At 48.1% G+C, this 23,852-nt stretch overlaps 2 protein-coding genes across 3 annotated transcripts in view; one reads left to right on the plus strand and one right to left on the minus strand.

Annotated features, from left to right (window-relative positions):
- ANKRD24 (ankyrin repeat domain 24) overlaps nt 1–7,547 on the minus strand; it is a 35,589-nt gene extending 28,042 nt beyond the window's left edge. The window contains 2 exon segments of the mRNA XM_006869037.1: nt 5,446–5,517; nt 7,521–7,547. Coding sequence (XP_006869099.1) covers nt 5,446–5,517; nt 7,521–7,547 — 99 coding nt within the window.
- A 5,737-nt stretch (nt 7,548–13,284) lies between these two features.
- SIRT6 (sirtuin 6) lies at nt 13,285–21,995 on the plus strand. 2 transcript variants are annotated; one of them, XM_006868933.1, is made up of 8 exons: nt 13,285–13,402; nt 16,145–16,272; nt 17,917–18,099; nt 18,493–18,552; nt 20,114–20,209; nt 20,300–20,380; nt 21,461–21,584; nt 21,666–21,995. In XM_006868933.1, the coding sequence occupies exons 1-8, from the start codon at nt 13,337–13,339 to the stop codon at nt 21,993–21,995; spliced, it is 1,068 nt and encodes a 355-aa protein (XP_006868995.1). In that variant the 5' UTR covers nt 13,285–13,336. The 2 variants fall into 2 exon arrangements, with proteins under 2 accessions (XP_006868995.1, XP_006868996.1); XM_006868934.1 differs by lacking the exon at nt 20,300–20,380.
- The last annotated feature ends 1,857 nt before the right edge of the window (nt 21,996–23,852 follow it).

Raw genomic sequence — 23,852 nt, forward strand, 5'->3', positions numbered from 1 at the left:
TCAAGTGTGGCAGCGGTAGTGAGGTTGGCCCAGGATCGGACATTGTTTCGTTCTGCTGTGCATGGGGTCCCTATGAGTCGGTTCCGACTCGATGGCACCTGACAACACCAACCACCTAGATAGCCCTCACTATCCAACCAGCCGATTTCTTTACTACTGTCTCTTTAAAAGACGCCTCTTGATTGAATTCCTTCACAGGGTCTGTTTTTTCTTCATGGCGCCTATCATTCCCTGAACATCATACTTGTTTTAGAATTATTTGTAAGTATTTTAAAATTTAAAATCAAAGTTCAATAATATTTAAAACTTGAAATCAAGTTCATAAAAGTCTATTTTCTCCTTGTCTCCTTACCTAGAATGCCACCACCACCACCAGAGCAAGGACTTACGGCTGTCCTGGTCACTGCTGTAGGAAAGAAATGGGCTGTGTGGGTAGTCAGGGGTCCCCGGGACAAATAGCTACAGAATTTGCAGGGCTCAGGACCTGCGATTCACAAATTATTAAGAATGTTAAGACATGTCTACAACAGAGTCATAAACCACAGGTGGGAACCCTCAGAGCATGGGGCCCTGAAAAAATGTCCCCAGCATCTACAACAATGTCTGGCACACACAAACAACAGTGTTTGTTGAGTGGATTAAAGAAACAGAAAGACAAGACTTGCCAGGAAGTGTTGGAGGTATAAGATAGACTGTATCTAAAAAAAACAAAAACCCAACCCCATTGAAGTCAAACGGATCCCAACTCATGTAAACCCATGTACCACAGTCCAAGTGCTCAACAGGGTTTTCTCGGCTGTGATCTTTGCAGACGTTGATTACCAGGTATTTCTTCCACAGCACCACCGGATGAGTTCAAACCACCAACCTTTAGGTAAATGTTGGTGGGTGCCCTGGAGTCGGTCCCCACTCATGGTAACTCCATGTGACTGAGTAAAATGGCTTCATATGAGTTGCTTGCCTGTAGTATTTATAGCACTGTGGGATAAGCACTGGACTGCTAACCACAAGGCTGGCAGTTCAAATCTACCAGCCGCTCCTCAGAAACCCTATACAGGGTCATTATGAGTCAGACTGACTCGATGGCACTTAGCAACAACTATCTTTTGGAAGCTGATCACCAAGTCTTTCTCTCATGGAGATACTGGGTGGGTTTGAACTCCCAACCTTTAGGTTAGCAAGAGTGCACAAACCATTTCTACCACCTAGGGACCTAGGAATCCTTAAAGCCTCCCATCTTGCTGTTTGTGGGTTTTCCTGGAAGCTGAGATAAGGACAGGAAGCAGATAGGAATGCAGATATGAAGGCTCACAGATCCAATGCACTCCCATTTCATAGATGGAAAAACTGAGGCCCAGAGAGGAAACAGTATGGTTCATGGGAGTCCTGAAGAAAGGGCCAGTGTGACAGAGAAAGAACAGGGCAGAGGGGGCCTACTGGGCGGCTGGGATGGGTTCCAGCAGAGGAGTGGAGCAAGACTGGGTGTGCTGGGAAGAGATGGAATTAAACCTCTGGTGGCAGCAATGAGGCAGGGCCTCTGCTCACCGGTGTTTGCTTTCTTCCCTGGGGTTGCTGAACAAAAGCTGAACCTGACTCCAGCTGCCTGCCCAGAAACTGGAGAAGGACAGGTGGCGAGAGGGAAGGGCGACAGCAGGGCCAAGGGTGGACAGCCCCCCTTTCCCCCCTAGGCTCCCAACAGCTGCTGGTCTCTGGACAGGCTGGCCCAGTCCCTGGTCCCTCCCTCTTGGAGCACCCACTGTTTCTACCTCGGCAAGACACCCTTGGAGATCTACAACTGGTTTACAGGGTTGACGGCCTGTGAGTCTCCCTCCCCCATCCCCCAGAGTCTTCGTTTTGTGTGTTGAACCCTCTGACAGCAAACATCCCAGCACAGCTATGACTCCAGTGAGGTGTCTTCACTACACATACATCTTGAAAGATTTGCTTTAAATATCACTCTGTTTTAAATGACAGGGTTTGGTTTACTGGTGGCTACAGCTTCTCAGAAGTCCTTGGACAGAGGAGAACCATTTAGCTTAGGGACGGACTCAAACGGGTGAGATTCTAGAAGGCGGACTATCAGGAGAGGGACTGATGGCATGGTGAATAGGAAGTTCAGGTGGTGGGTCATCGTCAACTTCCACTCTGCGGTTTTCACAGTGATACAGCCCTGGAGAAAGGGTGAGTATCTCACATGCTAGCTGGGTGACCTGGGACAAACTCTGTAACCTCTTTGGGCCTCCTTTCCTTGAATGTGAACTGGAGATAAAGAGAGTTCCTCCTACACAGGATGGTTGAGAGGATTAAATGACCTGGTGACATCTGCAAAGTACCCCAAGAGCTCTCTAGCATGTCTGAGCATAAATAAATAAAAACAGAAATGAAACGAAAATTTAAAAATGAAATGAAACATGAAAAAAAAAAAAATGAAAATAAAGTACTAAAAGTAAGACATAATAATCGTTAAAATTTAATACACAATGAAATAGAAGGGAAATCATGAAATAATAAAGTAAAATAAAATTTTAAATATTTAAATGAATACGTAAAAGGATGCAATAAAATAAATAATAAAGTAAAAATAAACTAAATCAACAAAAAGTGAAATAAATATTTCAATGGTGGCTCCATATGATACGCACTGGACAGGGAACCAAAAAGTTGGCGTTTTGAGGTCACTGGCAGCCGCTCTGTGAGAGAGATATGAGGCTTTCTGAGTCCAGATGATTTAAAGCCTTGTTGTTGGTGGTGGTGGTTATGTGCCATGGCGTCGGTTCCGACTCATAGTGACCCTGTACAGGGTTTCCGAGGCTGTAAATCTTTACGGGAGCAGAAAGCCTCATCTTTCTCCCACAGAAGAGCTGGTAGTTTCGAACTGCTGACCTTGAGGTTCATAGCCTGATTTGTAACCACTACGCTACCAGAGCTCCTTGATTTAAAGCCTTAGGAACCTTATATAGGGTAGCTATGCGTGAGAACCAACTTGACATCACTTAACAACGACAACAAGCAAAATAATAAAATAAATAGTAATGCACAACAACAAAAAAGTAAAAACAAGCAGTAAAATGAATAAACAATGAGACGAATAATAAAAATAAACACAAGTATTAAACTGATAAAAATGAAAAAGGAAATACCAGTCATTAAAGTAAAATACGAACAAATGAAAGTAATTAAAATTAATCATGAAATGCTAAAAAATCAAATAGGAAGATAACAAAATAAATAATAAAGTAAAGTCAAAATCAAGCATTCAAATTAATAAGTAATGAAATAAAATAATAAAGCAAAACACAAATAAAATAAGCATTATATTAAATTGTGTTGTTGTTGTGTTGAGTTGGTTCCAACTCATAGTGACCCTGTATAGGATTTCCCAGGTTTTTAAATCTTTGCAGAAGCAGAAAGCCTCATTTCTCTCCCAAGGAACAGTTGGTGGACTTGAACCACTGACCTCAGCCCAGTTCTCATCCTATGGAACCAGCATGCTCTCAAAATAAGCATTAAAAGGAATAAATAATAAAAGACATTGGGGAAACTCAAGTGCATAGTCCAATTTAGTAAAATGAAAGAACCTTATGCCTTTAAAATATGTTAAGTCGTGCTCAACCTAATGTGTGTATCCAGCATTTCTTGAAATTATTGGACGTAAGACTGCAGTGTTAAAATATGTGTTTTCTTGTTAATGTTACCAAAACATCAATTGGCTAACTAGAACGAACAGTTTTAAAGAAACTCAGGTATTCTTTCCTTACATTGTTTAAGCATAAAGAATATTTTTTCATAATATTTTAAGATACTCCCTATCTGAAACTAGGATTTTCTTTAATGTTGACTTTTATAATTCAAATATTCTAAGAAAGTTCATAAAATGTATATTTTTAAATGAAAATTCTAAATGCTGTATTTTACACCTGCAAAAAAAAAAAAGACATTGGGGAAACTGAGGGAAGCCATAATAAAGTGGTAAAGTACTTGAGATCACTTAGCCAGTCATAGACAGAAGAAGGATTTGAATGCAGAGCCGCCTGAGTTCGAATCCAGCCTTGGTCCAGTTTTCCAGGGTTGTCAGTGAAAAGTGGAAGCCAGGCACAAAGGGACACTGCCAGACCAGTTTCTCTCACTATGTGCCCTGGACCATCCCCACACAGGCAGGGATTCGGGGGTCTAAGCCGCAGGAGGGATGATTGAGGAGAAAGTACCTCTTTCTAAAGTTTCATAGTCCAAGCCAGCTCTGTCCTACCCCAGGACCTTTGTACATGCTGTTGTCTCTGCCTGGAAAGCCCTTCCTGCAGACACCCACATATCTCCCTCCCTCTTTCCCTCCTGATCTTTACTACAATGTTTCCTTCTCAAGATGCCTTCTCTTCTAAACCATCTCTTCCAAAACTGTGCCCATCTCCCATGTCCCAGACACTCCACTTCTGATCCCTTCCCTGGCTTTGTTTGTCTCTATACCAGTCCCCAGACTTCCAGGGAGTCCTGGAAGTGTAATGGGTTACATGTTGGGCTGCTAACTGCAAGGTCAGCAGTTCAAATGTCCCAGTTGACTCTTGGGAGAAAGATGAGACTTTCTGCTCCAGTAAAGATTTATAGCCTCAGAAACCCAACGGTACACATAACCACCATACCATAGCACAAACATCCGCATTTTTATCTCTTTATCTTGTGTAGCATCTGTCTCTCCCACTTGACTACGAGCCCAGTACGGGTGAGTGGGTTTTTTGTTTGCCATGTTCACAACTGTTCTCCTGATGGCTAGAACAGTGTCGGATACAAATATTTGCTGAAGAAAACACTCAAATTTAAGAGATCAGAGTCCCAAAAGGGGGGGGTGGGGGGTGCTCAGATAAGCTAGTGATCATTGTAGCTGAGGATTCCTGTAGAAGGTGGCATTGAGGCGGATTGGGACGGATGCAGAGGGTTTAATAAGCAGCAATAAATCAGGGAAAGGAGCTCTGCTAGCATAGTGGTTACAAATCAGGCTGCTAACCTCAAGGTCAACAGTTCGAAACTACCAGATGTTCCGTGGGAGAAAGATGAGGCTTTCTGCTCCTGTAATGATTTACAGCCTCAGAAACCCTGTGCAGGGTCACGATGAGTTGGAACCACCGACTCCACGGTACTTAACAACAACAATAAAACAGGGAAAGCGTATTCTTGGTAGAGGGACTGACTGCCTGTTGAAAGGAAAGTTTGTAGAGGAAGTCATAGGGAATCAGGGCAGCAGGGGGCAGCAAAGAGCAAAGGGAGGTGAGGTGGCCAGAGACTGAAGGGAATGGACTTGAACCTGTGGGAGGAGAGAGGCCCTTGAAGAGTTTTAAGCAGGGGATTTTGAGCAGTTTGCAACTGCCAAAAAATAAGTCTGAAAAGAAGTGGACTCCAGTGGATCTTTGGACAGACCCAGGGAGCCAGTCGGTATTTTAGTAACATCAGACTTACCTCTGTCTTCTTAAACCGAGCCCGGAGAGTCTTCATGACTACTTCCCGACGTTTCTCTTCTCCCCAGGCCACCTGGCAAAGGCCAAAGAGATGGGGAGTGAGGGACCAGTCCTGGTGGACAGCAGGGTCCGGTTGCCTCCTCTTCCTGTCCCCGGCCTTCCTCCAGAGGACTACTTTACTTCATCCTGGGTAGCCAAAGGCTCTAGTGCCGGACCAACTCTGTTGCCTCCTGTTTACTGTGTGTACTCGGTAGGTGGCTTGCCTTTTCTGTTTCATATATAAACTTAGCAAGATACTTCCCTCTTGAAAGAGCCCTGGTGGCATAAAGTTTCAAAGTGTTAAAGAGCAAAGATGTCATTTTGAGAACTAAGGTGTACCTGACCCAAGTCATGGTATTTTCTTTAAAAAAAATTTTTTTACACTCATCCTATGGTATTTCATTTTATTGCAATGATTACAATTCCTCCGTGCATTATCATTCAACAGCATTTGCTTCTATTCCCTCTGGATTTTTTTTGGATATACACAGAAATACTCAGGAACATATAATCATTTAAACAACTAAAGGGCACATTCTGCGGGCCTGCCTCCTGGCCGCCAGCACACAGCCTTTCTCTTTCCTTGAGTCTAGAGTCCTCAGCTGCTCTACTCAAGTCATGGTATTTTCAATCACATCTTATACATGTGAAAGTTGGACAATGAATAAAGAAGACTGTAAAACCAATGCATTTGAATTATGGTGCTGGAGAAGAATATTGAAAGTACCATGGACTGTCTGAAGAACAAGTTAATCTATCTTGGAAGAATTACACCAGAATGCTCCTTAGAAGTGAAGATACAGAGAATTTGTCTGTTGTACTTTGGACATGTTGTCAGGAAGGACCAGTCCCTGGAGAAGGACATCACACTTGATAGTTGTTGTTGTTAAGTGCCGTTGGTTCTGACCCATAGCGACCCTGTACAGGGTTTCTGAGGCTGTAAATCTTTACAGGGGCAGAAAGCCTCATCTTTCTCCCGTGGAGTGGCTGGTAGTTTCAAACTGCTGACCTTAAGGTTCGCAGCCCAATTTGTAACCACTACGCTACCAGAGCTCCTTACACTTGGTAGAGAAGCAGCAAAAAAAAAAAAAAGGAAGATCCCTAACAAGATGGATTGACACAGTGGCAGCAAGAATGGGAACAAGCATAGCAATAATTGTGAGCATGCACAGGACCTGGGAGTGTTCCGTATTGGGCATGATGTCGCTATCAGTCAGAACTGACTCAGCAGTACCAAACAATAACAAAGCAGATCACGCTTTCCCACGTCTCCAAACTTCTCTTTGCTGTTATCTCTGCCTAGAATGTCTTTTGATTGTCTTTCCCAGCTAACTCCTACTCATCCTTCACAACCCATTTCCAAAATTCCATGTTCTGATCAGCGTTGCCTCTCACCTGCATGTAGAATCCTAACTCCTCAAATTAGGTTTTCCCAGCCCTGGATCCCTTCCTCTGCCCCAGCCCTGGCCCCAGACTGGGAGTGTCTGGACCTGTTTTTCTTTGGGGGCTGGGCCAAGGCATTTTCTTGGATAGTTAGAACATGCTTGCAGCTAAGTCTCATTACGTGGTGAGAGCATGGAGGCAAGTCACCCAAGGCAGAGGAGGTCTGGGGTGGTGGCTGTATGTGTGTACTTGTACATAGGAGCATGAGGTGTGTACACGCATACACGTCTGTCCACATTGGCCTGTTGCATGTACCAGGCATGAATGTGCATAGAGGTTAATTAGGGATATCCTGAGGGGCTGTGTGACCAGGGTATCTAAGTGTACAGAGGTCTCTGTGCAGGTGGAGTCCCAGTATGGCACTGTAGGATAATGCACTAAACCGCAAGGTCAGTTTGAACCACAGGGTCGGCAGTGCAAACTCACCAGCGGTTCCTTGGAAACCCTAGACAGGGTCGCTATGAGTCGGAACCAAGTTGACAGCACTTAACAACACAACAACCAACCAGGGAGGGAGTGAGATGGTCTTTCACCTTCTACCTGCCTGTGAATTCTGCAGATCCTCCTCCAACACCTCTACACCCATTCACTCACCTGTGCATCCATCCTCTGACCAAACATGGTCCATCTACCCACTGGCCACCAATCCATCCACCACCCATCCACTTACCCATATACACCTATGCACCTATGCACCCACTCACCTTCATCCAACCATTCAGCCCTTCATCTACATCGCCACCCCCACCACATTACTACAACCACACACTTCTCTACATCTACATCCACCCACCCGCCACCCATCCTTCCTTTCATCCATACATCTACCACCCACTCAACCATTCATCCTTCCATCCACTTACCCACACACCTTACTACATGCTCATAACATCCTCATAACATCTGCCTACCAGTCCATCTACCCATCCATTCACCCACCCACCAACTGTTGTACTGTGGTGGCTTATGAGTTGCTGTGATTCTGGAAGCTATGCCTCTGGTATTTTAAATACCACCAGGGTCACCCATGGTGGAGAGGTTTTAGATGAGCTTCCAGACGAAGACAGACTAGGAAGAAGGAGTGATGAACTATTTCCGAATATTTAGTCACTGAAAACCTTATGAACAGCAGAGAATATAGTCAGATATAGTGCCAGAAAATGAGCCCTTCAGGTTGGAAGGCACTCAAAATGCAACTGGGGAAGAGCTGCCTCCTCAAAGTAGAGTTGACCGTGATGACATGAATGGAGTAAAGCCCGTGGGAGTAAAGCCCACTGGACCTTTATGTGCTGATGGGGCAAAACTCAAAAGGAAGACAAACAGCTGTAGACATCCATTAATAATCGGAACATGGAATGTATGAAGTATGAATCTAGGAAAATTGGAAATGTAAAAAATGAAATGGAATGCATAAACATAGATATCTTAGGCACTGGTGAGCTGAAATGGACTGGTATTGGCCATTTTGAATTTGACAACCACATGGTTTACTATGCAGGGAATGACAAATTAAAGAGGAATGGTGTTGCATTCATTGTCAAAAAGACTATATCCAGATCAGTCATGAGGTACAATGCTGTGATAATATAATATCCATGCACCTACAGGGAAGGCCAGTAAATACAACTTTTATTCAATGTACGCACCAACCATTAAAGCCAGTGAGGATGAAATAGAAGAGTTCTATAAACTTCTTCAATCTCAAATTGATCACACATGCAATCAAGATGTATTGATCATTACTAATGATGGGAATGCAAAGATTGGGAGCAAGGAGGAAGGATCAGTGGTTGGAAAATATGGCCTTGGTGATAGAAATGATGCTGGAGATCACATGATAGAATTCTGCAAAATCAATGATTTGTTCATTTCAAATGCCTTGTTTAGACAGCATAAGAGACAAATATACACATGGACCTCACCAGATGAAATACACAAAAATCAAATTGACTACATCTGCAGAAAAAGACAATGGAAAAGCTCCACATCATCAGTCAAAACAAGGCCAGGGGCAGACTGTGGAACAGACCATCAGTTCCCATACGCAAATTCAAACTGAAGCTGAAGAAAATGAAAACAAGTCCACAAGAGCCAAAATATGACCTTGAATATATCCCACCTGAATTGAGAGATCTTCTGAAGAACAGATTTGATACATTAAACACTAAAGACCAAAGACCAGAAGAGTTGTGGGATGACATCAAGAACATCATACATGCAGAAAGTAAAAAGTAATTAACAAGTCAAGAAAGAAAGAAAAGTTCAAAATGGATATCAGAAGAGACTCCGAAGCTTGCTCTCCAGCATAGAGATGCTAAAGCAAATGGAAGAAATGAGGAGGTTCAAGAGCTGAACAGAAAATTTCAAAGGTCAGCTCAGAAGATAAAGTCAAATATTACAACAAAATGTGCAAAGATCTGGAGTCAGAAAGCCAAAAAGGATGAGCACGCTCAGCATTTCTCAAGCTGGGGGAACTAAGGATTAGTTGGGCAAATTATTGAATGATGCAGAAAGCATCAAAATAAGATGGAAGGAATACACAGAATCACTGTACTAAAAGGAAATAGTTCATGTTCAACCATTTCAAGAGGTAGCTTATGATCAAGAGCCAAAGACACTGAGGGAGGAAGTCCAAGGTGCACTGAAGGAACTGGCAAAGAACAAGGCACCAGGAATTGAGGGACTACAAATTGAAATCTTTCAAGAAAGTGAGGCAGCACAGGAGGCACTCACTCATCTCTGTCAAGAAGTTTGGAAGCCAACTATCTGGCTGACAGATTCGAAGAGATCCATATTTGTGCCCATTCCAAAGAGAGGTGACCCAATGGAATGCAGAAATCAACGGACAATATCTTTGATATACCATGTGAGCAAATTTTTACTACAGGTAATACAGAAATGGCTGCAACCATACATTGACAGAGAACTTCCAAAGGTTCACGCTGGATTCAGAAGAGGATGTCGAACGAGAGATATCATTGCTGATGTCCGATGGATCTTGGCTGAAAGCAGAGAATATCAGAAACATGTTTACCTGTGCTTTATTGACAACGCAAAGGCTTTCAATTGTGTGGATCATGACAAGTTATGGACAACATTGCGAATTATGAGTATTCCAGAACACTTAACTGTGCTCATGAGGAATCTGTACATGGACCAGAAGGCAGTTGTTTGAACAGGACAATGGAACACTGAAATGGTTTAAAATTCAGAAAGGTGTGTGATAGAATTGTATTCTTTCACTATACTTATTCAACCTGTATGCTGAGCAAATAATCCGAGAAGCTGGGTTTTATGAAGAAAAACGTGGCATCAGGACTGGAGGAAGACTCATTAACAACCTGCGATATGCAGATGATACAACCTTGCTGCTGAAAGTAAAAAGGACTTAAAACATTTACTGATGAAGATCACAGAGCACAGCCTTCAGTATGGATTGCTTCTCAATGTAAAGAAAACAAAATCCTCACCACTGGACCAATAGACAAACATTCTTACCAACAGAGAAAAGATGGAAGTGGTCAAGGATTTCATTCTTCTTGGATCAACTATCAACACTCAGGGAAGCAGCAGGAGGGAGGAGAAGACGTACTTGCCCTCTTTGGGAGTAGAAGAAACAAATCCCACGGACTCTTCTCTTCTGCTCCTAAAAGCTGGCCTGGGTCCAGACCACATCTTGGATTCTGCCCCACTTCAGTGACTGAGCGAAGAAAAACTCAGAATGCTAACACCTCCAAAGGGTGTGAAATTGATTTGCAAGAAATCAAAGGATATATTGCATTAGGCAAATCTGCTGCACAAGACCTTTTTAAAGTGTTGAAAAGCAAAGATGTCAGCTTGAGGACTAAGGTGCTCCTGACCCAAACCATGGCATTTTCAATAACCTCATATGCAAGCAAAAGCTGGACAATGAATAAAGAAGACCATAGAAGAATTGATGCTTTTGAGTTATGGTGTTGGAGGAGAATATTGAAAGTGCCATGGACTGCCAAAAGAACCAACAGATCTGTGTTGGAAGAAGTACAGCCAGAGTGCTCCTTGGAGGCCAGGATGGCCAAACTTCATCTCTCATACTTTGGACATATTGTCAAGAGGGACCCGTCGCTGGAGAAGGATATCAGGTTTGGTAAGGTGGAGGGTCAGAGAAAAAGAGGAAGACCCCCAACAAGATGGATTGGCAAAGTGGCAGCATCGATGGGCTCAAGCGTGGCAACAATTGTGAGGTTGGCCCAGGACCGGGCAGTGTTTTGTTCTGTTGTACATAGGGTTGCTATGAGTTGGTACTGACTTGATGGCACTTAACAACAACAATCCTTCTTCTACCATCTAACTACCCATCTATCCATATACCAAATCATCCATCTAGCCATCTACCAACCCATCCACTCATCCAATCCATCCAGCTATCCACCTAATCCATCCATCTAACCATCTAGCAACCCCTGCACCCACCTATGCACACACCCACCCACTTATTCATCTATCTATCCTTCTAAGGAGCTCTGGTAGCGTAGTAGTTATGAATCGGGCTGCAATTCACAAGGTCAGCAGTTTGAAACTACCAGCTGTTCACGGGAGAAAAATGAGGCTTTCTGCTCCCATAAAGATTTACAGCCTCGGAAACCTTGTACAGTGTTGCTATGAGTCAGAACCGACTCCACGGCACATAACCACCACCACCATGCTTCTTCTACCATCTGCCCAATCATCCATCTAACCATCTGCCAACCCAACCATCCACCACTCTGATACCCACCCATTCACCAAGCCGCCACATAGCCACCCACCCATTCCTTCGCTGCTTCACCAATCGTGTATCCCCACCCTCATTCTCTTTTCTACTCCTGAGTATAGGACAGAACTCCACATTTCTTTGCTGTTATCTCTGCCTAGAATGTCTTTTGATTGTCTTTCCAGACTAGGAAAGGAATGGGAGGGAAGGTATGGGCTAGGTGGGGAGGAGTCCCTTCACCTAGAAGTTGCTTCCTGATAGAAAGTAGGGTCTGATGGCCGGCCGGAAAGATTAGGCATCAGCAGTAGAATGGGGTTGTACTAGACTGGGCATAGGCTGGAGTGGGCAGTACGTGCCTGAATGTGTGTGTATCTGGAGCTTGGGCAGCTCCTCAGCATGGCTTGGACACACTACTTGTCTCCTTTCTCACCCACACTGCAGGGCTCAGGGGTATGGACCCTGAGTCCTGGGGGGAGCTTCCATCCCAGGTCTCCCTCACCTACCTCCTGCAGCTCCAGCGCCCCAGCACCAGGCCCAGTGTGGGCTGCTGACTCCAATTACACGCTCCCAGATGCGTGGTGAGCTCGCACCAGCAGCTCTGGGCGCTCAGTTCTGACACCTGATCAGCTCTGAGCAGGCGGCAGTCCCAGGGGGCCAGGGTTGAACCAAGGGAGGAGACAGGCTGGCTGTGGGGCTGCCCGTTGGCCAACGGGCTCTGGCGGGAAGACACCCATTCTCTTCCCATCATCAGTGGAAGTTTCTGGAAAAAGTCACGATCTTGCTGCCCCTCTCCCCTCAGCCTTTGGAGTCTTCTTTCTGAAAGCCCCTATCAGCTCCAACCTGTTCATTCACCATTTCACAGATACTCCTGATGTCTTTGCTGCAACTTCCCCTCCTTCAGGAAGCCCTCCAGGGATGCTACTTCCGAACTTCCTCATTGCTCTGTGCCCTCGTGTTCCCCAAAGTACACAGTAACACTTTTGCCATAGGCCTGTGCCCATCCTTAACCATGAAATTAGAGAAGCGTGTTTTTGGTCTCCAGGGTCTTCCCCAGAATACACCAGCTACTCAACATGCTACTCAAGGCCTCTACGTCAATCATCTTGAGCGCTTTCTCTTTCCTGCTCTGCGTTTCGCAGGAGAAAGATGAGGTGTCTGCTCAGGTTAAGGTTTCGTCTTGTTAATCTTAAGGAGCAGTTTGTCCTAGAGGGTCTCTATGAGTTGGGATTGACTTGATGGCAGTGGATTTGGTTTCTGTTGTTGTTAACCCTGCATGTGAAACTTCAGTAAAGATCGGGGCTAGGCCCCTGACCTCCTGACTGTCTTCACTCGGAGCGAAAGGGACATCAATTTTCTCATTTATAAAGTAAGAAAAGGAGGCATTGATCGCTTAGGCACCTCATTCTAGAAATGAATGGAGAAGTCTCACGTGAGAGGCCGACCCAAACTAGGGAACACTTTTCCCACCCTAGCAGGTGTAGACAAGAAAGTAGAGACACCCTCCTGCCAGCACTTAAGATGGCGCCCGTGGAGTCTGCAGCAGGCGCATGCGCTTTGGAGGAAGAAGCCGGGCGCGTAAACCATGAGTCGGACGCGGCTCCTTCTTCCGCCCCGTCCCATTTCCGACGGAAGCGGCCTCAACAAGGGAAACTTTATTGTTCCATTTGTGGAGGGGAGGATGTCGGTGAATTACGCGGCGGGTCTGTCGCCGTATGCGGACAAGGGCAAGTGCGGCCTCCCCGAGGTGAGCGCGGCCCGGGGTCTCGGAGGCCACCCCCGGGACCGCAGACTGGGAAGGGCCGGCTGGGAGCGGCGCATTATGGGAGTATCAGGAGGCACTGAAGTTAGACAATGGGAGGGACTTCCCAGGGAGGAGGGGGCGGGAAGTGACGACCCCTGCGTACCCGGAGACACGTCCACGCACAGCTCTGGGTCTTTCGGGTTAGGACTGAGGTCGTGGAAGGCCTGAAGGCTGGTGGGAGTGGAGGGGACATAGTTCCAAGAGGAAGTAACGGCAGGGACCAAGGCAGGGAGGTGGGAATAAACACGCTTGAAGAAATGATGAGGCCAAAGAGATCTTCAGATCCCGGCCAGGACGGGCCTCAAGGGGCAGACTGGGGAATTGACACTAATCTGAGGGTGATGGGGAAAGGTTTGGAGCTGGAAAGGGACCAGCACAGATGTAAGTAGTGTCTGAAAGGCCCTTCCAGCCACTCCAGGAGGACATGGTCCCCTCCTCCCACCGAGGGACCTTAGGCGAGTCACTTCCTTTCTGGGCTTCCATCCCCTTTTCTGTAAGCTGGGGGGCAGTATGACCCCCATCTCATCAAAGCTGGCCCAGATACTCTCAACTGATGTGAATCTCTCCTGAAGCCCCTGTCTTTACTGCGCGTCTTAGTCATCATCTTATTCCACATTTATTGAGCACCTGCTGTATACCATGAGTTTTGCAAATGGTGAATGTGCTCAAGCTGCTAGCTGGAAGGATGGAGGTTTGAATCCACCCAGAAGCACCTTGGAAGAAAGATTTGGCAATCTACTTCCCCCAAAATCAGTTACTGGAAGTCTTAATGGGGCCTCAGCTCTACTCTGGCCCACATGGGTTGCCAATGCTCTGGTAGCGTAGTGGTTACGAATCGGGCTGCTAACCTCAAGGTCGGCAGTTCAAAACTACCAGCTGTTCCGCGGGAGAAAGATGAGGCTTTCTACTCCTGTAAAGATTTACAACCTCGGAAACCCTGTACAGGGTCGCTATGAGTCAGAACCGACTCCACAGTACTTAACAACAACAAATGTACCAGATACTTTGTAGGCATTGGGGATACAGCAGGGAATAGAGTGACAAAACCACCCTACCCATTCTACTCGGGGAGACAGACAAGCCAATGAATATGATAAGTCAGTGGTAAGAGCTATAAAAGGAGCTCTGGTAGCATAGTGGTTAAGAATCGGCTGCCAACCTCAGGGACAGCAGTTCGAACCTACCAGCTGTTCTGCAGGAGAAAGAGGAGGCTTTCTGTTCCTGTAAAGATTTACAGCCTCGGAAACCCTGTACAGGTTCGGAACCGACTCCACAGCACATAACAATAATAATAAGAGCTATGAGCCACTGTTGTCAAATTGATTCCGACTCTGAGCAACACTATGGTTGGTGATGGTGGTTATGTGCCGTGGAGTCGGTTCCGACTCATAGCGACCCTGTATAGGGTTTCCAAGGCTGTAAATCTTTACGGGAGCAGAAAACCTTATCTTTCTCCTACCGAGCAGCTGGTAGAGTCGAACTGCTAACTTTGTGATTCACAGCCTAATGTAACCCATTACATTATCGGGGCTCCTCATAGCAACCATATAGGATAGAACAGAACTGTTCCCTAGGATTTCTGAGGCTGTAAATCTTTACGGAAGAAGACAGCTTCATCTCCTGAAGAGCATATGGTGTGTTCAGTTGGATAAGGAGAGCTGAGTGTAGAGGGCAAGGTGGCATTGAAATAGGTGATCAGAGAGGCCTCCTGGGGAAGATAACTGATGGAGGTTAGGGAGTAAACCATGCAGAGACCTGGAGGGAGAACATTCCAGGTAGAGGGAATAGTTCATGCCTCGAGGCAGGACCAGGCCTGGGGAGTTGGAGGCTCAGTGAGGAGGCCCACGTGACTGGGGCAGAGTGAACAAGCCAGCCGGAGAGGAACAGGGAGGAAATAGCAGTGATCTGTGCAAGGAAGTCAGAGGTTTATGGAGGCGAGGATATCTGAGCTGAGACTCGGAGGCTGAGGAGGAGCTGGAGGGAAGAGCATTCCAGGCAGATTGAACAACCTGTGCAAAGGCCCTGGGGCAGGACTGGGCCTGGTGAGTTGGAGAAACAGCAAGGTGGCTGGAGGGAACTAGAAAAGGGTAGAGCGGGAAGCGGATTGGAAAAGATGGGCTTGGGTCTTTCTCCAGTGATGTAGGATGCATAAGCTGGATAATGAGTAAGTAAGGCCAGAGAAGAATGACACATTTGAATGATGGTGTTGGCGAAGGATATTGAATACTGAGCTGCTGGAAGAATGAACAAATCTGTCTTAGAAGAAGCGCAACACCAGAATGCTCCTTAGAAGCCAGGATGGCAAGCCTTTGTCTCAGATACTTCAAACGTGGATCAGGAAGGATCCAGTCCCTGGAGAAGACATCATGCTTGGTAAAGTGAAGGATCAGCAAAAGAGAGGAAGACCCCCTCCACCCCCAAGGAGTTGGATCAACACAGTAACTGCCATGATGGGTGCAAATGTAACCATCTCTTGTGAGGGTGGCTCAGGGCTGGGAACTGACTTGATGGCACCAAACACTATGGGAGCCACAGTGGGCTATAGTCAGGGCAGGGACTCCAAGATAAGCTGCCTTCCAGCCCTTCTTCCTTCCTCTGAGCACGGCAGAGCAGCCCTTCTGTGGCCCTTGGTCTCCGTACTTGTAGGACACATTTGGACCCCTCCCTTTCACTTTCTTCCAACAGATCTTCGACCCCCCAGAGGAGTTGGAGCAGAAGGTGTGGGCGCTGGCACAGCTGGTCTGGGAGTCCTCCAACGTGGTCTTCCACACGGGCGCTGGCATCAGCACTGCCTCAGGCATCCCCGACTTCAGGTCTGTGGGCTTGGTGGGGAGGTGGAGGCAGGGTCCCTCACAGGCATCTCCCACCAGCTCATAGATGCCTACGCATCTGGATACTTCCTACTGTCTGTCCCCTTCCTGGGTCCTCATGGGCCATCTGTCTCCTTGGGGGTTAGGAGCATGTGGAGAGGATAACCTCTTCCTTTCAGACATACCCCATAAGTCATGCCCACTTGCATCTCCTGGGTCACGTGATCCAATGTAGCTGCAAGGGGTGCTGGGAAATGTAGTCTTTAGCCACCCTAGGTTAGTACTTGGCCGCTAACCAGCCAAAAGGTTGGTGGGTCTAACCCACCACAGCTCTATGGGAGAAGAGACCTGGTGATCTGCTCCCAAAAAGATTACAGCCAAGAAAAACCTTTGGCACAGCTCTCTCATATAGGGTCGCTATAGTTGAAATCAACTCAGTGGTTCCTGGCATACCATAGAGGGGTCCTTAGATGATGCTGACAGAAAGGTTTGGAAAAAAGGCCTGGCCATCTACGTCTGAAAATCAGCCTTTGGAAACCCTGTGGGAATTGTTGAATAGGACCTAACCTTAACTGCTGTTTAAACCTTCATTGAAAATACAATAAAATATTATTTCAGAACATTTTTTAAAGCTCTGTGGAGCACAGTTGTGACACACACACGGTCATTTTGAATCAGTTGACTCAGAGTTAATTGATTTTATTACTATGGAAGATGGGGGTGGGGAGGAATCGATACCAGGGAACAATCATCCCCAAGTTGTTGTTGTTGTTAAGTGCCGTCAAGTTGGTTCTGACCCATAGTGGCCCTCTATAGGGTTTCCGAGGAGCAGCTGGTGAGCTTGAACCACCGATGACCTTGCATTTCAAATGACTTTGCAGTCTGACGCATTAACCCACAGCACCACACCAGGACTCCTAATTATCCCCATCATTGTTGTTGTTAAGTGCCATCGAGTCGGTTCTGACCCATAGCAACCCTGTATAGGGTTTCTGAGGAGCAGCTAGTGAGCTTGAACCTCCGACCTTGCAGTTCAAATGGCTTTGCAGTCTGGCGCATTAACCAACAGTGCCACACCAGGACTCCGATTATCCCCATGCTCACTTGCAAACATTTTCCTATAGGGCCTGGGATCACTAGCCTCAGGCCAGTGGCTTAACCTCTCTGGGCTTCTGTTTCCACACCAGTTAATGAGGACGAGAAGGCACTCTGGTCGCCTAGTGGTTACGAATCAGGCTGCTAACGTCAAGGTCGGAAGTTCGAAATTACCAGCCATTCCGTGGGAGAAAGATGAGGCTTTCTGCTCCCGTAAAGATTTACAGCCCTGGAAACCCTGTACAGGGTCGCTATGAGTCGGAACCGACTCCACGGCACATAACAACAACAACATTTCTTTCCTTCAGTTTCTGTCATTGGGTGTTTGTCTCACTGATTCCTTTTCTGCCCCCTTCTTTTCTCTGTTCCCCCAAATTAATCCCCCTCATCTTTCTCGGTTTCTTTGACTGTTTTGGTCTCTCTTCATGTCTCATTTTCTGTCTTCCTTTTTCTGGTCCCTCAAACTCTCTGTCTCTGTTTCTCTGGCCCGCTTCTCTCTCTCTGGGCCCCCAAACTCTCCCTCTTGTGTCTCTCCCCACCTGCCATTGCTAGAGGCCCACATGGCGTCTGGACAATGGAGGAGCGGGGCCTGGCCCCCAAGTTCGACACCACCTTCGAGAGCGCTCGGCCCTCACAGACCCACATGGCACTGGTACAGCTGGAGCGGGTGGGGATGCTCCACTTCCTGGTCAGCCAGAATGTGGACGGGCTGCACGTGCGCTCCGGCTTCCCCAGGTAAGCCCTGTCCCACTCCACCCCACCTTAGAGCTCCCTGAGCCTCAGCTTTCTCATCTGTAAAATGGGGTTGATGGGGCCGCGGGGGAGAAGCACTTGTCTCTGTTACTGCCCCTGGCTTGCCTCCCCTTAGGCCGAACCAAGAGAGATCTGGGCTGGGGTGCTTAGAGTTGGAACTCCTGGAACCCACAAATAGGGGCCCCTGATCTCTTTCTGCTGGCCCGAGGAGGTTTCTGCTGAGTCCCTCCCTCACCTCATCCTTGGGGAGAGTGGAACTCCTGGAACCCTCGTGGGTCTCAGCAAAGCTTCCTGCAGGAGGCCTTCATCCTGGCCCTGCAGTACTGCCCGGGGCCCCTCGCCACCCAGCTTCTCCTCCTCCTCCTCCTTCCTCAGGGATAAGCTGGCGGAGCTGCACGGGAACATGTTTGTAGAAGAATGCCTCAAGTGTAAGACGTGAGTGCAGCTGGGGTGCAGTGTGGTGGGTGCCAGGCTGACAGAAGTGTGCCCCCCCACTTCAGCTTGGGCTCTGCAGAAGGGCCTTTAAGTTGGGGCCAATGTCCTCTGAGACCCAAAACCTGTTATTGCCTGTGGGGACAATGGGTTTGACCGTTTGGGAGAGTATAGGGCATGCCTCTCCTTGGGATAGAGGGATTAGAGTGATATACTTATGGGGGCATAGAGGTGTGGCTCTCCTGGGGGGGCCGTCTTAAGGGCAGACCAGGGTGTGACTTTCCTGAGTTGTGTCTAGGGTATGACCCCCCACTTAGGGAAGGCGGAACCAGAGCCCTTCCCTGAAGCAGGTAGTGTCTGGACACACCCCTGTTCCCCCTCAATCTGGGGATGGGCATGCACCCCCCTCACCCTGCCTGCCGGTGGCATCCCTGAGACTGGACCCCAGATAGGATCCCCACTTTTTAAAAAGTATTTATCCTCTACATTTCTTTTGAAAAATTCCAAATCTAATAATAAGAAAAAAAGTCACCAAAACCTTACAATGTACTCGGAATCCCTGGGTCAGCCATCTTGGTAACGAGCCAGACAGCTGTTTTCTGCAGATCCCCCTGCGCAACTCTACTCACCTCTGCTCTCGCTGCTAGAGAAAGCAGTCAGACGATATGGAAAGGAATGGACATGGCTGTGTGTCAATAAAACTTTATTTACACAGCCAGGCTGGGGGCCAGAGCATCTGGGCATAGTTTGCCAGCCTCTGACCTGGATTCACCAATTGCTAGCATTTTGCCAGTCAGTGTTTCTCCCGTCTCTTTGTTTGCTAGGAGTGTCGGGGCTGCACCTTTAGAGTAAGTTGCAGACTTATTCTCTTATTCTACATAACTTACTTACATAACCTTCTGCTCCTAAATCCTTGAGAGTGTGTCTCCTGGGAGCTAGAACATTCTCGCCCACATCCCCAGGGTTGTTTCTATGAGGTGCCATTGAGTTGGACCCCATGTAACAGCAGAACTGGCCGATAGGGTCTTCCTAATTATCATCTTTGTTGAAGCTGATCACCAGGTCTTTCTTCCGAGGAGCCTCTGGGTGGGTTTGAACCCACATTGGAGTTAGCAGCTGAGTGCTAACCAGGGCTCCCTATTACCCTCATGACAGTTACGAAAACCATGTCACACCCTCATTGGCTCCTGGGGTCTGCATTCAGCACCTACTGCCAGTACTCTGCGTCTGTATTCCCATGCGGCTGTTACCACTTCATTTCCAGCTCTGTTTGCCTGGTCCAGGACTGAAATCAGGGTTAAGCTTTGTGGGCACTGTGCAGTCTCCTATGTGTGGAACAGTTTCCTCCCTGCCTTTACCTCCCCAGATGTGGCCAGTTCCATGGAAGGCGGAAGGCTGCTCATTCTAGCCTTTCTGGAAATCTCCTCCAGCTGAACATCTGGTTGTGTGATCCCAGTTCACACATCTTTGAAAAGGGAGCAAGGGCCTTAGGGTTGGGGGGAGGCGAGCTGGGGGGCGTGGTTGTAGTGACCACCCTTTATCACCGCCCCCTTTCCCCATACAGGCAGTATGTCCGGGACACAGTTGTAGGCAGCATGGGCCTCAAGGCCACTGGACGGCTCTGCACCGTGGCCAAGGCCAGGGGACTTCGGGCCTGTAGGTGAGTGGTCTCTCCCTGCCCCCCCACCCTGAGTCATGCATGGACCCCTGGTAGGAGTCCTACTGAGTCCTCTCATCCTCAACACTGCAGGGGGGTACTGAGAGACACCATTCTGGACTGGGAGGATGCCCTGCCGGACCGGGACCTCACCCTCGCTGACGAAGCTAGCAGGTGTGATCCCCAAGCCGTCCTACCTCTGACGAGCCAGGGCTGAGACAGGTAGGAGAACAGGCAGAAACAGCCAACTCGAGCACAGAGCAGAAGACACAGCTAGTGGCCAACGCAGCAACCAAGGACTGCCTGGAAGAGGTGGCCCTTGCTGGGCCGTAGCTTCCCCGTAGGAAACGCTGTCATTGTGGCTGGCTACCATTGAGACAGGCCCCGTGCACAGCAGAAGGTCACACTGGCTGAGCCTGCACTGTTCCCACGATTGGTTGGGGATCGGACCACTGTGAGCCATAGAGTTTTCATGGGCTGAAGTTAATCCCCAGGCCTTTCTTCCTCATCTCTCATAATCTAGAAAATCTGCTGAAACCTGTTCAGCATCCTAGCAACATGCAGGTCTCCACTGACATACGGGTGGTGGCTCTGCATGAGGTGCATTGGGGAGAATCAAACCCGGGTCACCTATGTGGAGGAGGAGAATTGTAGCTCTGAGTCACCACTACCCTGATAAAATGACAGTTTTGAGCCCCTTCACGCACCCGGCCCTGTACCAGGAGTTTCACACGCACACTCCTCACTACAGCCCAGGTTGGGGGCTCTACTAGGCCCAGTCCACAGGTGGGAAAACTGAGGCTTAGTTAGGTAATGGCTGCTCAGTGTCGCCTTGAGTCAGAATTGACTCTAAGGTACTTAACAACAAGTATATTCCAGTCAGGAAGTGACCAAGCCAGGTGAACAGGCACTCTGAATTCTACAGGAGCAAAGGCCCCGCCCACAGCAAGGCCTCCATTTCTATCCACAGGATGGGGACGGGGCACATCCCCGAGCCAAAACAAAGGCGCTCTCATCAACTTAGTTCTGACTTTTGAGGTTGCCAGTCTTTAAGGAAAACGGAAAGCCTCATCTGTCTCCTCCGAGTGGGTGATGGGTTTGAACTTCCGTCTTATGGTTAGCATAAAAACGGGTGGGAAGCAGTGGGGCCTGAGCTAGGGGCATCCCAGGCCCGCCAAGTTGGCGGGCAGGAGGGTGCTGTTGTGAACTTGTGGGGCGGGTCGTTCAGACTAAGCCCCTTGTTCCTGACCCCAGGAACGCCGACCTGTCCATCACCCTGGGCACCTCACTGCAAATCCGGCCCAGCGGGAATTTGCCACTGGCCACCAAGCGCCGCGGAGGCCGACTAGTCATCGTCAACCTCCAGCCCACCAAACATGTAGGTGCCCAAGTCCACCCACCCCTCACCCTCAGGCCCAACTCCATCCCATTACACTCTGACTTGTCCCTAACCCTACAGGATCGCCAGGCTGACCTATGCATCCACGGCTACGTCGATGACGTCATGACGCAGCTCATGAAGCACTTGGGACTGGAGATCCCCTCCTGGGAAGGCCCCCAAGTGCTGGAGAGGGCGCTGCCGCCCCTGCCCCGGCCCCTCCGCCCTAAGGTTGAGCCCAAGGAGGAGATTCCCTCCCAACTCAAAAACTCAGCGCCTCCCAGCCCCAAGCAGGAACCCCCATCCCAACATAACGGCTCCGGGCTCACCATCCCCAAGCGGCAGCGGCCAGATACGCCTGCCCTCTGCGCTCCCCCAAAAAAGGTGAAGGCAGAGGGGATCCCCAGCTGACCAGGGTGCTTGGGGAGGGGGCTACTTTTTGTAAAAAACGGGCTTCTCTTTTTTTTCTTACTGGTCTCACTTTATTACGTGTATCTTGCCTCTTGGGACACAGACGCGGTGAGCTGGGCTCCAGGCCCTGGGCTGAGAACTCTCCACTGTAGCTCCCTTTGGCTCAGGGAGCCTCTGGGAGGGTCTGGGAAGCAGCGGCTCCTCCCTGGGAGCCTCGGGACAATCTAGGGAGATGGTGGTCGGCCAGGCCCGATTTCCACCCTGAACAAGGATGGACTCCCCTCACTCCCTGGGCCTCTTAGTAACATCACCACCCTCAGCTCCTTCCTTGGTCCACTTCCTCAAGGCGTTCACAGACCCTCAAGGGGACAGGAGACACAGCCACCCTTTGGGGGCCCAGGGGGATGGACTATAGGGGCTCCTCTGCCTTAGGAGCCAGAGGAAGACCACCCGGTTCCCTCTAGGCTCCGAAAAAATTGTCAATGCAATAAAAGCAGAACTAACTTCTTGCGGTCGAGTTGGTGTTTAATATCCAGGATCTCATATTGGAGGGGACAGGGGACAGTGTCATGTGGTTCGCACTGCCCCTGCTCTTAATGCAATCCTACAACCTAGGGCGAAGGAAGAATCAGGAGCGCTGTTGATAGTACCAGTAATGCCAGCCGCTGGCATCCCTCAAGTCCACTGTTTGTAGGGGAACAGAGGGTACTTCAAAAAGCTTGTGGAAAACTAGAATCAAAAGGTAATGGAACTTGTCCATGAACTTTTTGAAGCCCCCTCAGAATTGCAAGGGTCAGTTCAAAAGTATTGCTACACAACCATTGAGACTTTTATTAAGCAAAACTGTCAAAATGGGAAACTATTATTTTTCAACACATGCTCCATCTAGGTCAGGGGTGGGGAACCTTTTTTCTGCCAAAATTTATAACATCATTTGCGGGCCATACAAAATTATCGACTTAAAAATTCTCCTGCCATATTTGGTCAAGCGTTTAATTAACTTCACTGCTAATGTGATGGGAGTCCGGATGTGGCGCTGCAGTATGATGCACTGGACTGCAAGGTCAGTTTGAACCACAGAGTTGGCAGTTTGAATCCACCAGCTGCTCTTCGGAAACCCTACACAGGGTCGCTATAGGTTGGAATCAACTTGATGGCACTTAAGGTGATGACTGGAACTGCAGTTGCCTTGGTAAGTCCAGACCAAATAATTTTGTAGGCCTTAATACAGCTGGCTGGCTGGCAGGCAGGATGTTCCCCACCCCCGATCTAGGTCTATACATTTCTGGAGGCAGTGTGTCTGCCTCTCTAAGAGTGCTCCTTGGAGTCCAGGATGGCCAAAATTCGTCTCTCATCCTTCAGACATTGTCAGGAGGGACCAGTCGCTGGAGAAGGATATCATGTTTGCTAAGGTGGAGGGCCAGAGAAAAATAGGAAGACCCCCCAAGGAGATGGATTGGCCAAGTGGCAGCATCGATGGACTCAAGCATGGCAACAATAGTGAGGTTGGCCCAGGATCGGGCAGTGTTTTGTTCTGCTGTGCATAAGGTCACTGTGGGTTGGTACTGACTCGATGGCACCTAACAACAACAACCCTTAAGAATTCTGTGCTATTCAGTGGACCAAATCAAAACGGAAGTGTTGGCATCCTGAAGAGACTCAAATTGTGCTCCTTCTCAATGTTCAATTGACAACAAAAATCTGATGGGATAAGATCAGGGCTGTAGGGTGGATGGGGTAAGTTTTCCCAATGGAATTCTTATAGGATAGCCCTTGCTGCCATCAAAGGATGAGCAGATACATTTGTCATAATGGGAAAAACATAAAAAAAAAAAAGAAAGTGCAACTTTCTTCATC

The sequence above is a fragment of the Chrysochloris asiatica genome, unplaced genomic scaffold (assembly GCF_000296735.1).
Source record: "Chrysochloris asiatica unplaced genomic scaffold, ChrAsi1.0 scaffold00125, whole genome shotgun sequence".
Classification (NCBI taxonomy): Eukaryota; Metazoa; Chordata; class Mammalia; order Afrosoricida; family Chrysochloridae; genus Chrysochloris; species Chrysochloris asiatica.

Excerpts from the sequence above, each read along its gene's own strand:
- SIRT6 (XM_006868933.1), top strand. The coding sequence starts at position 13,337 with ATGTCGGTGAATTACGCGGCGGGTCTGTCGCCGTATGCGGACAAGGGC. Across the intron at positions 20,210-20,299 it reads AGGGGACTTCGGGCCTGTAG|GGGGGTACTGAGAGACACCA; the intron begins GTGAGTGGTCTC and ends TCAACACTGCAG. Across the intron at positions 21,585-21,665 it reads ACCTCCAGCCCACCAAACAT|GATCGCCAGGCTGACCTATG; the intron begins GTAGGTGCCCAA and ends CTAACCCTACAG.